The following is a 16922-nucleotide window of genomic DNA, read 5'->3' as shown; positions in this document are numbered from 1 at the left end:
AAAAAAAAAAAAAAAAAAAAAAAAAAAAAAGGTACAATGAATTTCAGTTGCCAGTTTTGGAATGCCAAATAACAATTAAGAAGGCAATAGCACATATGAGATTTAGCTTATTAATTTCAGAAATTGATAATTAAGCAATTAAGCACTATTTATCTGACTCAACATAGTTGAAATTGAAGAAAATGACAAGCAATTGACTAAATCGAATCAGTCTTTTAAAGTCATTATCAACACACGTTATTACACAGTAAGATGAAAAGGATTCATTTTCATCTTCAGGAGTTAAAAAGTAAGTTTCTCTCTGCCCTGCTACAGTTTGCAGAAGCAGGAAGAGCCTCTGCTTCAAGACCATGAAGTCTCAAATCAACAGTAGAGTCAAAAAGTTTATTCCTCCCTGAGACAGGGATGACTGTCTCAAAGCTAGTGATCCAAAAAACGCTGAGGGGCTATGGCAATCTGCAGTATCTAACTTTTTGATGTGGCAAACTCAAAACTGCACCTAAGTACACGTGACTAAACTGGAAAACAGTAAAAACTTTACTTGGGAGGAAGGAAGCATAAAAACATGGGTAAAATACTTAAGTTTGTAACTATGTATTTTTGAATGGATTTCCAAAATACGTATTTTTCACAAAGATATTCCAGTGCAGAGTTTTAAAATTGGATAAACAAAGAAACACAAAGCAGTAAGGTTATGCAAGAAATGCTTTCAAGCTTCCTAGAAAGGAGACACATGACCTCCTTCCCTTGGAGCTAATACAAAACACAAAGAGGAAGCATGTTTTCTAAGCACTGAAGCCTAGCAACTCTAAAAACAGTCTACTTCTGATAAAAGACATTTTATTTGATATAGTACTAAATAATATAAAGGTAAGTTTAACGGTTGTTTCTTAAAATTGTCCATTCAGTTATTTTTATTTGCTCAAACACTAAGAAAGATGAAGAGCTGTTTTTTATCTCCTGCCTTGCAATTGCTTTATCAAAATTAACTTTATTGAATTGCACTGCACAGTCCAGCTCTGCATCACAAATTGATGCAGATTCCTAACTTTCAATGGGAGGTGAATTCTACATCTGAAAAGTGTTTTACTAATAAATCTCAAAGTGCTACCAATGGAATAAAGTTATATCAGCAAAGCTTTTTTTTTTCCTTTCTTTTTTAAAAATCAATATAATTGTTTACAATTACCCAGCTTATTTGCAGAGTTTTGCTTGTTAGTAGTCTACTAACAACAATCAGTATGATGTACGTGTGATGATGCTCACATTTTCTACTGTAGTTTGACAGATTTATATGCAATGGAATATACTGACTCAGGTCATACAACAACTAGACAAAAGATCATATTAAGCTTCTTAGATTAAATGTTCTGCAAGCAATCTTCAGTACTGATTTGATGTTGATCAATTGTAATAGATTTTGACAGGTCAGTACACTAAATTCAAAGCAAAAAGTTCTCATTCACTGCTAGGTCCTATAAATAATATAAATATTACCATTTGTAAAATAGAGAATAGGGAAGCCTACAGTAATATTTTGATTAATAATTATTGCAATACCATTGTTTCATATTCAGTGGTATTTTCATGAATTCTAACTTAAGTCATGCATTTAAGACTACACTTAACTCAAGTTTTTAGATAAGTTTCAGTCTGCAACTCTGGTATGTCTGTTACGTGCATAAGCCATGCTGGTTTATGTTTCAGCTTTCAGTTGTCTTCAAAAAAGCAAGTCACCCATTGTTATTTCATCTGTTATTCACTAATTTGATATTTCATGTATATAACAACTCTCAACCATGCTTAGGTATGTATTTCCAGCAATTGAAATTGTTTGGTCAACAGCACCTTAACACTTTGAATCCCTCCTGGGCCAAAAAGCCTTGTCCTTTCTTTCCCAGCTAAGCAACAGTTAAGGATAGCTGAAATCTGTGCAGGGATCTATAGGTCCTGTGTAGGAAATGGATACCATGTATCTTACAATTCCAGTCTTGGATCTAAACAGTTATCTCCCTAATTTTAAACAGATAGTTTATAAGGAGTAGACAAAGTGAAATTTGTCATTTACATCAAATTGGTCTCCAACATTTGTAGTCAGTACTTTTCCCTCAAATCCCCTTCCCTACATGTGTTTCTCTCAATGGCTGCTTAACAGCCTTCCACTACAAGACAGAATTCATTACATATTTTCTTGAGGTGAAACTTCAAGTATTATCTGGTAAAAGAACTTACATTTATTTTAAAAAAGAATGTGCCAGTGATAGAACTAGTAATAAACTATTTAAGATTTTCAAAAGGGTAACTCAGCAGAAGATTAGATATGTATATGAATCACTGCAGAAAATGTCAGAGGCTTATAAAAGCAGACTGCTAAATACAGCTGATCAAAGCCTAAAGAATCTTACCAATTCCAATGCAAAAAGGCTATCATCTTCCCAAACATTTTCAGACATAGCATCACCAATAAGGAACATGACTTCAACAAGCAATTCAAGAACTTCCATCGTTACCCTCCTACTTCCTGGGAATACAAATGAGAGGATGAATTCAAATAGAGACAAAATATTATATTATTATATTCAGAAAACACCATTTTGAACAAGGGATTACTCCAAATCTCAAATTCTGATATTTTAATTTTCCTATATACTTCTACTAAACTAATGCTAACTGCCCTCAACCACCAACAGCTCTGAATCACGGAAGACAACAACTAGTCAAAATCACAATAGAAGAGATTAAAGCAATCATATAGTTGAAGAAAGACTGCATTTCCTTAAATCCTATAGTACTACATAAACTTTATTACAGCTGTAAATCCGATTACTGGACTTCTTTGACAGTTCAGAATGAAGTCACTTATTTCCCCCACCCAGGCAGCTAGGTTACAGATCTTCCATATGTATTACCTATTCCCGTTAATCTGCATTTTTGGTACAGCAGGAGTGGCTTTCTTCCCAGATTATTTCATTTGAGATCTTCTTTTGAAAGGCAAGGAGATGAATACCCACTCTATCCACTTGTACTTTTCTCCATAACAATTTTCCCCCCTTGTTTTTAGGCTAATATTTATTCATTTTCATTGCTCCTTCTGACTCAGTATCTCTTAATAACAAGGCTAATCTGGTCTGTCTATTAGTGACTTTTATACTTTGTGCATTTTATGCTTGAACGCGGGGCCACAAAGAAACTTGGCCCGAGCTTAAACATTTACGCCCTACATTTACCACAAATACAAACCTCCCCCTAATGTCCCCAGATAATGAGACAATAGAGGAGAAGCAGTCAAAGGCTAGAAGGTCTCATGAATTACAAGGCACAATATCTGAAGCCAGACCAAATATTTTCAACCTCATACAACAGAGGATGCCAAAACTGTCTGGCATCCTAGGGAACCATACAGTGACAGCTTCCCCCAAATACTCGATTTAGTGCAACTGTTGGCTTAGTTACTTGTTGATGGTATGTTTCTATTTAAAACCATGGATGAATTTCACACACCACCACTGAATTTCTGATTTATTTTTTAACTACCATAAAAATTGTGCATCCTTCAAAACCTTTTTTTAAAAAAAAAAAAGCAAGCTCTACTCCTTGTTATGATTGAACATTAATTTCTTTGTCACTTTTTCTATCTTTTGTAGATTTTATACATTGTAGAAGCCTTGTTGATATACTTAAGGAAAAAAAAAATATTTGTGTGTGTGTGACTATATACGTAGTGATACTGACCACAGCTCATGCAATTTGCAGCTTAAGTGATCTGCTCTGAGGGAACGTATGGCAGAGAATGGCACAGGGCCTTTTTGAAAGCTTGCTTTTTCCTATCTCACAGAAGTGCTGTTTTCCATTTATTTTAGGCAAAACGTTGCCAATTTGAAGAGTGCATGGCAGAAAATGCCAAAAAGCACTTTTTGTCTCTTCCCAATTATTTTGCAAGTTCTTAATGAAATCTCTGTGCTTAAAACATTTGAAAGGTGACTTAGTATTTCTCCATTATAATGCAAGTATTAAATAATGGTAGTTTTGAGTTATAGTTTCAGAAATATTTTTAAGTTAATAACTAAACATAACATCTGCAACAACACTTGGCTGTAGCTGTCATGATATACAGACATGCAAGTTCATTCCACCATACTCTTACATGAATATATCAGCAAAATACTCATTTCCCAACACCTGTGGCAATTAGTATGTGCTAAGAGTTCTTTATTACTAAATGCACAGTAAAACAGGTATAATCTATGACTGTAAAACAAATCTTTTGCTGTTCAGATTTAAATAATTGTGTTTAAGACATGCAGTATTAACACTGAACTTCAGACAAGTATGGTAGCTTAAAACAGATCACAAAAAAAAAACCAAACCAACAACAACCACCCAAAACAAAACCAAAAAACCCAAAACCCACACCACTATTGATTTCTGAAATGACTTTACTCCAGACAGGTCAGCACAAAGGAAGAAAAATTCCAGTGAGCATCTCCACAAGGAACAGAATTTGAGCTTAAATGAAATTTACATTATATTGTAAAATACAAGCAAGCAAATTTTACATTAAGCTTACTGTTTTTCCTTTACCCAGTAATTTAAAGTTTTAGAAGAAAATCTACACTATACCATATCTACCATATAAGGTGATAATAACGTTAGTAAAAGCGCCTGTTGATTTTACTGAAGAAAACAATTCAGAAAACATAACCATATAAGAAACAGTGTGTTACTGTGTGTCACTGTCTCACAGTAGTACAGTGTGCCTTCAGATCACAGGATTTCAGATCAATGGAACAGGATAAAAATATTAGTTTGCTTACAATCTGTGTCTCACTAAAGCAGAGTGGAAGAAAGAAGAAATATGATCTAGTAGAGTTTAAAAAGTGTGAATATACTGACAGCAAGAGAAACAAAGACAGATCAACTTCATCTGAAAATGAAACTATTTTAGTTCTATGATAAGATGCAAAGAGAGAATCTTGAAAGATGGAAAAAATCACTGTATTTTAACTCTGCAGATTTGAAGTGACGTGCACCAGAAATGGAAAAGATAGGAAATACATTTTCTGCAGTTCTACATTATAAATGAGATGCCAGAAGTCATGAATATGCTTGTGAAGAATTAATATTTAAATATCACTATTCTGAAAGGGGAAAACAAAACTTTTAGTCATTTTAGTTTGGTTTATTACCAAAAAAATGAGGATTTAATAACTTTCTTGTGGACAAGCAGATTAATGCTGATGTTACTATGAAATACACAAGTAAATTAGTATTTTGTCAGAACAGAAAGTCATAAAAAGTTATAAACAATCATGAAAACAACAGTAAATGGAAGTTTCATACATATTTCATATAGTTTTTGTAAGTTAAAGCCTCTACCCAACTCAGGAAATGTTGACAGGTATATTAAAAAAAACAACTTTTAGTATTCTAGTCATAGATAGATATACACTTCCAGCTCCTATATTTGAAAACCTTACCATGTTTACCAATACCTGTTTTGAATGACATTGTTTTACAACTAAATACTATTTTAGACAACCTAAGAGCAAAAAGACTGTCCTTCAAAAAGGCTTTGCAATTTAGAACTTTTGTAAGTTAAAATAAAAATCATTAGTTGCAATTAGACTATCATCACTTATGTTTCTTAAAATATAATTAGAATTTGTTACTGCATTCATAAGAATAAAAACAAACCTCTTCCCAGAATTTTTGTTTATTATTTCTTGAACAGGAGGAAAACTCTATGCTCAAAGAGGTCAGAACACATGTTTTGTTAAGCGTGGTTATTTTTTCATCTTCTTGAATGACATTTTATTCAGCCACACCATTTTTCCACCACACACCCATTTCTTCTTACCACTACTTCCCACCATCAGTAAAAAGCACTTGAAACTTCCGCTGCAATTCTGGAAATCAACCAGAAGAGTCAAGCTTTATGACCTGAACAAAGTCCCTAGAAAAGAACTGTTATAACTAGCTACAGTATATCAGTAATCATCTGTACCCCATTTATTTGAGGTACTCACCTCATAATACCCAACTTCTTAAGAGGTTTATACTAAAGATAGGAAGGATACATAAGTGAAACACTTAATTCAAAACTTTCTCACCTGTTCTTAGTAGAGGTATTGCATTTTCCAAGATGGAAACACAGAACTGAGGAAGGCTAAGCTGCTTCATCTGTAATTCCAAAGTGTCCTCATTTTCAATATCTGGTAGGTCAATATGTCCTACATCAAGTGGGGAATGCAGAGAGATTCTGGAGTTTGCATTTGCTTGAGTACTGTTTCCACTTAAAACAACAAACAAAATAAACAAAAAAAAGAGGCATAGTTAACTCTTGCAAAGAGAAAACCTGTATATGTGTAGATGTTAAAAATAGCATCAAGTATTTTAACGTACTCCTTCCTTAATACATATCCTTCCTTCTATCCCAGTCTTTCTCTGCTATCCACCAGTGTTGCAGGAAGAGGGGGATTTTGTTTGTTTTTTTTTTTTTAAATGTCAGAATCGGTAGCATCACAAGTGAATGCCTACTGTTTTGGCAGTCATCTTCAAACGCACTTAGAAATGTGTACTGGAAGAAATATACATGCAATGAATACGATACTGCAAGAGAAAAATCAGTTGATTTGAAACATTACTTTTGATGAACAAAGTCTATCAGTTGCTTGAAGCAAGGCCACTTACTAAATCAAATTTCAGCCTGAACTGTACCTGCTACATTAAAACCATTCTATGAGGCTAGCCACAAGAATCCTTAGAAGGAAAATTAAGTAAGTGTGCCCTACGTTTAAGCCTGTAGGACTTCTTTGTCCATTGTACAACAGAAAATATTCCCTTGTCCAAGAAAGCCTTAAGTGCAACCAAGTATATATTACAAAATATATATATATCTTTTATATATATAATTATTTAAAATTATGAGCTCTATATATAGTTCATAATTTTATTATTTTCCAGCTGCTTTCAAAAAGAATCTAATTCTATTGGCAGCGTTATAATTAATACAACTCAGGACAAATGTTTTTTAATGTTTTTTCTTATCCCAAACAACATTTAGCAATCCTGGATTGCTTTAAAAACCTGTATGACTTTTATAGTTGCTTTTTGTTTGGTTGCTTTTTTATTATTAAACAAGCTGAAGAAACTGAACTGTGGCATGACTGTGTTACATTATATTGTCTTATTAAATTATATTACTAATATTATATTACTAAATGTAAAAAAAGTCTAAAGAATAGCAATTAAGAATTTAAAAGCCAACAGATTTTAAGAGGTCAAAAGAAGAGATAAGCAAAATATAAGAGTTCACCAATACGTAGTGGTTCTGATTGCACTTACCAGAGGCTAAGGAAGGAGAGGTATCAATCATAAAAAAAATTCAGAAGAGGAAAGGTTAAGTTTCCAGGCAGAATTTGAAACAGACAAACAGATAGATTGAAGAGTCTCAAGATTTAAGAACAAGGAAAAAGAAGAGTTACATATAGAATGGCAATAAACAAATAATTTATATTACAATTATGTTGAAAAAGACAAGATTCACTAAAAGCAGCTCTTCCATATCAAAATCAGCAACATCAGAGCAACACTATAGTCATTTCCCTCTATCATATTTTCTATTCAACATCATGGGTTTTTTTATGCTGCCTCTGGACTAAATTATATCTTTGTAAGAAATGGGATTCATGGGCAGTGAGCAGCGCTACTGCAGCACACAGGATGCAAGAAGATAAAAGCGTACCATCATGAACAGCTCATAATATGGCCTTATACGTTTAATAAATTACCACTCCCTGGTTTGTAGATGTCTCATCACAGCCTTAACTGGTGCTTACTCTTATGTAGATTTCCTTACTACACTGATAGCCAGGCCATCCCTATCTCTTGCACAATATACACCAGCTACTATTAAACTGTTAACTGTTCAACTGGGGAAAACGGTCAGGTCCTAGAATGCATAAAGTCTGGAGTTCATTTACAGTGCCATATTAGTTACATAATAAAAAATAAATATATTAGACTTAAGATGAGTAAAAATAACCTTTTAATATAATGACTCTCAAGATGCATTTACAATTAACTATGTGAGCTATTCTCAGCTGTAATATCACAGTCTATTTGAATACGTAGGAGTTGCTCAATCACTAAGCCAATATACCATAGAGACTCAAAAGAGCTACCACAAGCACACAATAAGGATTCACAAGAACTTACAAATTCCCACATACTAAAAAATATTAGTTCTTGAACAGCAGCTTTAAGTCTGTTGTGTCAAGATGAGTAACAAAACCACAAACAAACAACCTCAACATTTTGAGGGTATGCAGACAATTCATAATTTCATATTGGAGTTGAATTTTTAGATTATATACAACTGAAATTTGTTGTCAGATTTAACAACAAAGTTTAAAGACTTTAATGGAAATCTTTATACAGCATAGCATTTTTGACAATACTGTACGCTGCTACCTATGGGATGGCCATTCAACTTATAAGAACTTACGGGGTCATCTGCTGAAGAAAAAGAAAAATCCCTGACTTTACAGCAATAGTCTGAATAAATGCTTTTCTGCGCCTTACAAATACATGCATAAGCAATAACAATTGATACTAAGAGATTTTGTTAAAAATGTTGGTTGGGTACAAAATGTGGCAGGTAAAACTGATCTTATGTATTCTGAACACCACTTAAAGAACTAACTGTTTAATTCATAAACATGGTTTGAATTTTCACAGGTTAACGAAACTCTCACATCATCCCACAGACTGACAAGGAGCTGATCATATAATCCTATATTAATAATTTTTTAATTGAAGTGTAAATTTCTTCTTATTTTATTCACCTGGAAGATGCTGCATCCCAATCTTGACCATCTCCTCTAGGACGCTGAACTGTCCGTCCAATCACAGATGGCCGAGGGCTACTACTTCCAGGTGATGGATTCTGAGAACGAGGAGGACCTCTTGCTTCTAGACAGTAAGATATAGATGAATTCTGGGAAGCTGTGCCTTTATGTAACACAAATCATATATTTTCCATTAGCGGAATCCATTATTCTGAAAGATACTACATAGTAAAGTAATGGTAAAAGTAACTAAGGTAGGATATGGAAAACACCAAGTAAATACTGACGAGCTAGGACAACCTATCACTGGCAAGTAGCAGAGTTTGGGAACTCAATTCCAAGGCAAAACCACTAAAAATTACAGCTGAATCATAAAACTTGAATTTTAAAAATACATAGTCTCTGACTAAGGCTATTTGATTTGTTGATGTTATAACTGAATCAGCAAAGAAACAGCCAACATAATTTATTGAGTTTAAGACACCGAATATAGTGACAATCTTATGAAGAGAACCAGACTACCAATTTATAGAAACAAAGTTGATTAAATTCAGCTGACAAAATGGAAATAGGAACATCATTATAACTAATATATACTATTAAATCTACGAAATTTAAGCATTAAGAACATTGTGAAATAGCCTTAATGACTGTAATATCCAAAACAATGATTAAACTATTTTCAGCCATCAGAATAAAAAAAGAAAATTAACGTGGCTCATGAAATTAGTAACTAAATTGTTAAGCACTAATAGCTTGAAAATTTTTTCTGAAACTCTGCCCACTTTTATTTTACAGATTTCATTTAGTTTTAGTTTGAAATCCCTCTCCTGCTGACGTACAAACAGTTGGATACTGGGAAAAGTTGATAAATGGAGAAACACAGGAAACTGTAAAGATGAATAAATATTTTAAAATAATGCAACTACTCCAAAAATATTTACTAACATGAATAGTACTGGATACCATCATTTAGCAAAACAGTTTCAAGATTCCATTTTTGCTAAAAAGTTGTGGGTTTGGCTTTTTTTTTTTTTTTTTAAAAAAATCATTTTAGACAATCTTACCTGTAGTAAACACACAATAGTATTTCAAATAATTAAAAATACCCACCTTGCTCAGCGGAAGAAAAACTTGGATCTCTGTGAAAGTTAAGTCTGCTTCTCAAGAAAATGCACAACTGTTGCAGGCACGACACAGCCTGCAAAGCTAACCGATGTCTTCCATCTCCTCCAAAAGCCAGGTTTAGCAGAGACAAAAGGCTCTGCAAACACAAAACCATTAACACTGGTAGCTGAACATTAATGCATCTTCATGAACAACCATGCCAGAAAGAGTCTTGCACTAAATATAGTTCACAAATGTTTCTAAGCGTTGAAAAATCACAGCAAAGAATAAATAGGCTTAACTACTGTTTTATTACTGAATGCAAGACTATCAGTCCTACGGAAAAAGATGAGTTCCACATTATATTTCCAATAAAGTCACTACTTTCATTATGGGAGCCCATTAGACAGTGTGCATATGACAATGACACAATTTTATCTTATCCAGAAGGAACAAAGTATTACTTCACAACACACTTCATTACTGATCAGCGATATATGTCATTACAACCAAATAACTTTCTAAACACATTATATAGCTAATGTCCCCTTTTCTATGCATCTAGAGTATACACAAAGGAACTTTTGTTTAGCTATTTTGTTTAGAAAGAAGTTATATCATTTACATCAATTCTTACTTGGCACAACTTATTCCATAGCAAAATGAAAACCTTAAACTTCATCTGAATTCTTGCCTGTACAATCTTCGGCCTTTGAAGGAAGATCTCAGCAGGAAAATCTTGCATAATCACATCCTGAAGAAGCTCACATGTACTCCAAATTAAACTTTGGTTGTTACTTCTCAAAGAGCTAAAAATGCAGTTCATGTTTAAATATGTATTAAGACCAAAAAAAAAAAAACCCAACCAGTAATCATTAGCTTGAATAAGTCTTTACAAGAAAGTTATAAACACAACACTGAAGAATCTAAAGAAAAAAAATGCTATAATTCTATTGTCATACCATTTTTAAACTTGAATTATTCCTTAGCTATGCTAATTCTGTATACAATAAAGAACAAACTCAATTCCAGCTGTTATGAAACCACATGTAAAATTAAGTTCCCAGAAAAGAAATAACTTTATTGATTCTGAATTTGAAACTAAGATAACAAAGACTGGAAATTCCCTGTGAAGCTAGTGGTTATCTCAGTGGTATACTGCAAGTAATCTAACGCTTACGAATAAGAAAGTCTTTTTCGTTATCAAGGTTCATGTACAACTTAAAAGCACTTGAATTAGATATGTGGGAAGTTACATAAAGGAAGAAATTTATTAGCTATTCTCTAACTTGGATATTATTAAATAATAAGAACCTTTTGGATATTCTACTTCACTTTTTTCTATTTTTATTGTTTCAGAAACCACTGTTTCTGAAACCACTGTAAAAAAGTCAAACATGTCCAGTTTTAAGGATCTATGTTCTTTTTCTAGACTCAGGCATAAAGGAAATTAAATATTAAAGAGGTTTTCCAGCTTCAGAGATCTTTTGAAAGGAAAAGAAAACAAAAACCTATTACAAGAAAGCTTACAGTTAGAGTAGACTTGTTAAATGGTCCAGTCCATGATACTGCATTGCTGGCTATGCTAGAAATTATCACAGCTCTGTGTCAACTCATAAGGAATCCCAACTACAGAACTTTTCCTTGGGCCACTTCAAACACTGTTTTTCTAAATGAAAGTTAAAAACCAAAAAAAAAAAAATCACTGCAGAAAGGTGATCTGAATGACTCAATGCCTCGATAAGGCATTGTACCTAAACTTACTGGCCTAAACCTAGTTAAGGTACTACTGAAGGTATGGATTTCTCTGCCAAGTGGCCGTAGGAGTAAAGTAAATAATGATTTTATTCCAGCTTGTTATAAAATTAACTGAATGAAATCTTTGATCTATTTGACAAATTTAGAAGACAGACTGAAGTGTCATGAACAAAAATAAAATGTACTCTGAACTAAACACAAAGAATGGAGAGCAACATTAACAGAAAACCTGTCCTATTACAACTCATTGTCTATCGGCTCTGCCCAACTTCAGCGCAGCTTTTATGACCATTTATCAAAAATTAACTTACTAGGTTATTTACAGGAACAGTCTAATGATGCAGAAGGACAGAACTTTAGAACCACTCTTACCCAAGAAAAATAAAAACTACAAGCAAACTGTAATGTTTCTATTACTGTACCTTTCATTAGATGAAAGAACATGTCTATCTGTTGAAGTCAGAGTTAGCCAAGGAAATGTGGAAAATTTCAAGCATTTCACTGAAAAAAAGAGAACGGATATTTTGGAGTATATTTTATAGAAGCATTACACTGTATATTTCCATGAAAGTAAAAAACTTATGAACCGTACACTATCTGAAATAGAAATACCTTTTACTAAACATAGACTCACACAAACTCAAGTGCTTCTAATGAGAGTTTTCAGCAATACCAAAAAAATACTAAGGTCATCTCAAACCAAAATGAAATACATTCATTGAAGTAAGTTTTGGCAAATCGAAAACACAGCATTAGTGGAAGAGTACTCGATCCCCCACATCATGCTTTCAATCAAGTTATAATTTTGTTCTGTTACAAATATTCTTTAGCAGTCTTTCTAGACTACAAACACAGACCATATTTCGGAAAGTCTTTGCCTGTACTAATATAATTATTGTGCAATTCTAAAGATAGCTGATAAGCCACTAAAAAAAGTAATCAGGTGATTTACATACAGCAACTCCAAAGTCATATTTTAAGATCTAGTTCTCAGCACCATATTGTATGTTAAATATGACACTGTCATGTGAACTGTTACTATTATATTGGTACAGGTAAAGACTTTCCAAAATAATATTGGTCTGTGTTTGTCAGTGAAACATTTCATATCATTTTACTGAAAATAAATAAAAGCATAACACTGGTTTTCATTTAGATACAAGGTAAAGATTTCTAAAGCACCTAATCTAGTTTTCTGAAAAGCAGAAAGGTACTTCAGACTTTAAGTACTGTTGAAATAAAATAAAAAAAAAAACACCCCCCCCCAGCCACTTTTGACTACGGAACACAGATCTTCTGAAAAGCATTAGCAATTGAAATAATTTTTTAAATTACAGCATATTTTAACACACTTTACATATTCCAAATAGTTATAGTAACTATTTACTAGAAAAGAGAAAGATCTATTAAGATGAATGTCATTTTCATAAGCATTATAATTGTAGTTTCTGTAATACTAGATTTCACAGAATAGCAACAGGAAAAAGAATAGCCAATAACAGTATTTGTAATGGAATTCAATCTATATTACAATTCTAAGCACTTTCTGTAGTTAACATATTCTTATCTTGTAACTACACATACCAACTGTTCTTTTGGGAGGTATTTCTGACTGCGGCAGATGACTTTTACCTTGACAAAAATATCCAGTGAATAATTCCTCTTGAGGTAGAACTAAAACAAATAAAGGGTAAGCTTAAAAAATGTACACTAAAAAAAAAACCACAACCAAAAGCAAAACTCAATTTATCTTCATGCTTTTCCTGAACTGCCTCCCTTTTGCCCTTGAGTTTTAATCTATTAAGGAAACTGATTTAAAATAGTCTCAGATGATCAGGAAAGAGGACTAAAAAGAGTGTGTCAATGTCTGTTTTTTACAATCATATTTTGCAACTGTAAAGTTTTCTTTCCGTTTTCTTACACTACCTCACATACCATACAAACAATAGTAAAAACAATTACACAAAACGTATTGCCTGATGGAGAACTGGCAGCCAAAACATGTTTTCCTCTGATCTACCTATGCAGTAATAAAATTAATGTTTTAAATGAACTATTTAAAACCTTTTTCTACCAAAACTGCTGTCTTTTCAGGTCAGGTGGAAAGTTGTCCCCCCTGCATATAATATGTATATTATTAAACACATGCAATTAATACACAAACTGTATAACAAAATATACACAAGGTATGTAACATTAAAAGCAACCTCTCCAGAACACAATATTTGGTTCAAAGGATCAAACTAGATAATGCCCAGATTATTAGTTTACAGTTTTGCCCAGTAACTGAAGTTGAAATAGAAAGAAAAAATACAACACTCCTGTTACTAAGCATTAAGATTATTCAATCCACACATGTATACAATTGACAGCGTAAGTAGGAATTATGTACAATACTTCAGTTGGGTAGTTTCAAAAAGGTATAGTTTAAGAATGCATATGTAAAAGATTATTATATTATCCCCCATACAGTGGCAATCTTAGGTAAAAATCTAGCTAAACCCTTATGTGGGCACAGGGAGGGGGAAAAAAATAAATAAAATAATTAAAAAAAAAAAAAATCAATCAACAGCCACCACATACTTCTAGTAAAATAAAACTCCAAGCATTAGACAGGCTGCAGAAACCACAGGAAAATTACTTTCATCTCCAAGGTTGCACAGTATGAGTGACAGAGCTGCGGCCATTACTACGCCACGCAGTGTAACAGCAGTGTCTTTCCCACAAGAACCAGGAGGATGCAGTAAGGACCTCCACGGTACATAATTTTCTCCTCTATACTTTGTGCTAAAATTTTTAAGGCAGAAGAGAACCACATGGGTTTATTTCTTGACTACATCCAAGAGGCACTGTAAATCATTGTAACAGATAGATAATAAGCTAGATAACAGCAGCAAGTAATAGCACTTCACACATAATATGAAATTTTAAACAAAGTTTACATATTTTACTATGACAAATACCCAAAACTAAGCAGATAGTGCCATTCCTGTAATGGAACTCTCTGCACAAGAACAGTCCTGTTGTTTGTAATCTGACCTTCTCTGTCCATTTCTTCAGTATGTAATATCTGTTTGCTATAATGTAAAAAGGGCAGGACACGGGACATGAACTTCCAAAGACTGCTTTATGGCAGCCAGTGTAGCAACTTTGAACAAATCTGTAATTAAGCCAGTATGCTTTGCTACTTTTCTTTGCATAGTAGACTTTAACTCTGAGAGCAATTCAAATCTTCAAGAAACAAAAAAAGGAAGCAGTAAGTGATCACAGTAGAATGATTTTTAAAACTCCATTAGTGTTGTATGCACTACCTGATTTAGCTAAGATCACACTTTCTCTGGCAGAATCTGCTTACCATACACTTCACTGATCTCTCAGGAATAATTCGCCTACTATGCCTGAAAACCTCAACTTTTCATAGTCTGGAAGCTTCTCATTTTTTAATTCTTTTCATTTTAAGTAAATCACACTTCAAATATGTAATTTACCTGGTTGATCTACTGAAGGCTGAGACGGAGTTTGATAACATACTGATAACGAACTAGAAGGAAGTCCAGAAGGAAGGAAGAACAGTCCATCCACAATCCCATCAATTATAGCCTGCAAGTTTGGATCCACATTGGGGCGAAGCTGAGAGAAGAATTCCACTGCACCAATTCCAATCATTTTCTGGGCAGCAGGTGGATGCTACATTAGGACAAATAACTGAAAGTTAGCCTGAAGAGTCTCAAGGTCTCTTGACCTTGAGGGAGGGGGAGGAAAGGAAAGAATAGTAATCAAAACTTAAGCTAGATTTTGCCTTTGTTTAGACCATCCATCAGTTTCAAGGATGGGATTTTTTTTTTTTTTCTTCTGCATAGCTGCTGTTTAGTGACCAAAGCGTAAGAATGTATTATGAGATGTCTAAAGTTTCTGCAATGTTTTCTCAACTTTTTTGAAATAAGTTGCACCATTGTTCAAATCTTCACTTTTCAGGGACAGTGCAAGTGCTTAGCTGTAAATCATATCCCAAAGAAGAAGTTATACACTAAATGAGAAACTGAAGAAGCAGAGGAACTAAAGCAGAAACCCAGAAAAGAATTATTTTTTTTTCTGCTATCCCTACGACCAACTGCAAGTCACTCAAATTGTTTTCATTTCTGTCCACACACACGGCTTTATTATTCACATCTTATTGAAACTATCTAAAACCTCATTACATGGAGCTACAAAACCAAATAATACCCAGCATTATTTAGCTTTAGCATTCTGAAGACACATAGTTTATATATAAATAAATGTTAGTATGTCATACCTTGATCAAATTGTTCACAAAATTTAGTACTTCCTCTTTCATTGGTACAACTGGAAAATTGAACCACTCCAGAAGATTAAGGAAAAGCACTTTTTCATGGACCAGATCGGCATACGAAGTCAAGTTATGATCTAATTTAAACAGAATAGTCTTCAGAGATCGTTCTCTTATCTCTGCCAGTTCGTGACCTGTCCAAAAGAAAGGGATTAGAAAAAAAACATAAAAACACCTGACATAACTTAATTCGTATTTGGACAACCAGAATGCTGTCAAAGATCTGTGAAAAAAGCTAGCTTTTATGCTGTCAGTATTATGCTTACCAGGAAGACAAATATTGCACTCGCCAACAGTAAGCTAACCAAGTACGTTTGCATGGTGTAAAAGTGTGAAATATTAAAAAACACACTGATATAATCTGATGCCAAATGTAAAACGTGAGGATGCCCTTTTTCTTGAAGCACACAACTAAATTCTGAAAACCTCTACCACAACATATTGCGGATACCGAAAGCTGCCTCAGCCTCGCAAATCGGACAAAAATCTACCCAAGCCCATTGAGTCGAAAGGCACCGTATCTGAAGGGGAAAGCCTTGGGCATTTCCTAGGGAGGTATCACCGTGTGCCACTGTCCCCTCCACGTCTGCAGCGGGGACTCGAGCGGAAAAGCAGAAGGCGGAAAACTGGCGAGGGAGCCGGGGCGGCCGGGCGGCAGCGGGGGCCGGGCAGGGGCAGCCGCGCCCCGCCAGTGCCGAAGAAGGAAGGAGACCCCGCTTTCTCCCTCCCTCCCTCCCTCCCAGGCCAGCAGCCGGACTCCCACACGCAACCGACGGGTCCGTTTCGCAGGTGAAAGCCCCGCAGCGCTGTACGCGGGCGGGGGGCAGGCCCCTCGCCGCCCCACTGCACACAGCCCCGCG

At 34.3% G+C, this 16922-nt stretch overlaps 1 protein-coding gene across 1 annotated transcript in view; it reads right to left on the bottom strand.

Annotated features, from left to right (window-relative positions):
- The window catches only part of RTTN (rotatin), a 94930-nt gene that overhangs the window by 76746 nt on the left and 1262 nt on the right, over positions 1–16922 (bottom strand). The window contains 9 exon segments of the mRNA XM_019475014.1: positions 2406–2521; positions 6111–6292; positions 8847–9012; positions 9963–10113; positions 10651–10765; positions 12137–12215; positions 13299–13388; positions 15203–15401; positions 16009–16196. Of these exon segments, the coding sequence (XP_019330559.1) occupies positions 2406–2521; positions 6111–6292; positions 8847–9012; positions 9963–10113; positions 10651–10765; positions 12137–12215; positions 13299–13388; positions 15203–15401; positions 16009–16196 (1286 nt within the window).

Source organism: Aptenodytes forsteri, unplaced genomic scaffold (genome assembly GCF_000699145.1).
Source record: "Aptenodytes forsteri isolate BGI_AS27 unplaced genomic scaffold, ASM69914v1 Scaffold45, whole genome shotgun sequence".
Taxonomy (NCBI): domain Eukaryota; kingdom Metazoa; phylum Chordata; class Aves; order Sphenisciformes; family Spheniscidae; genus Aptenodytes; species Aptenodytes forsteri.
Note: the sequence above shows the minus strand (reverse complement) of the source record. Positions and strands in the feature narration are given on the sequence as shown.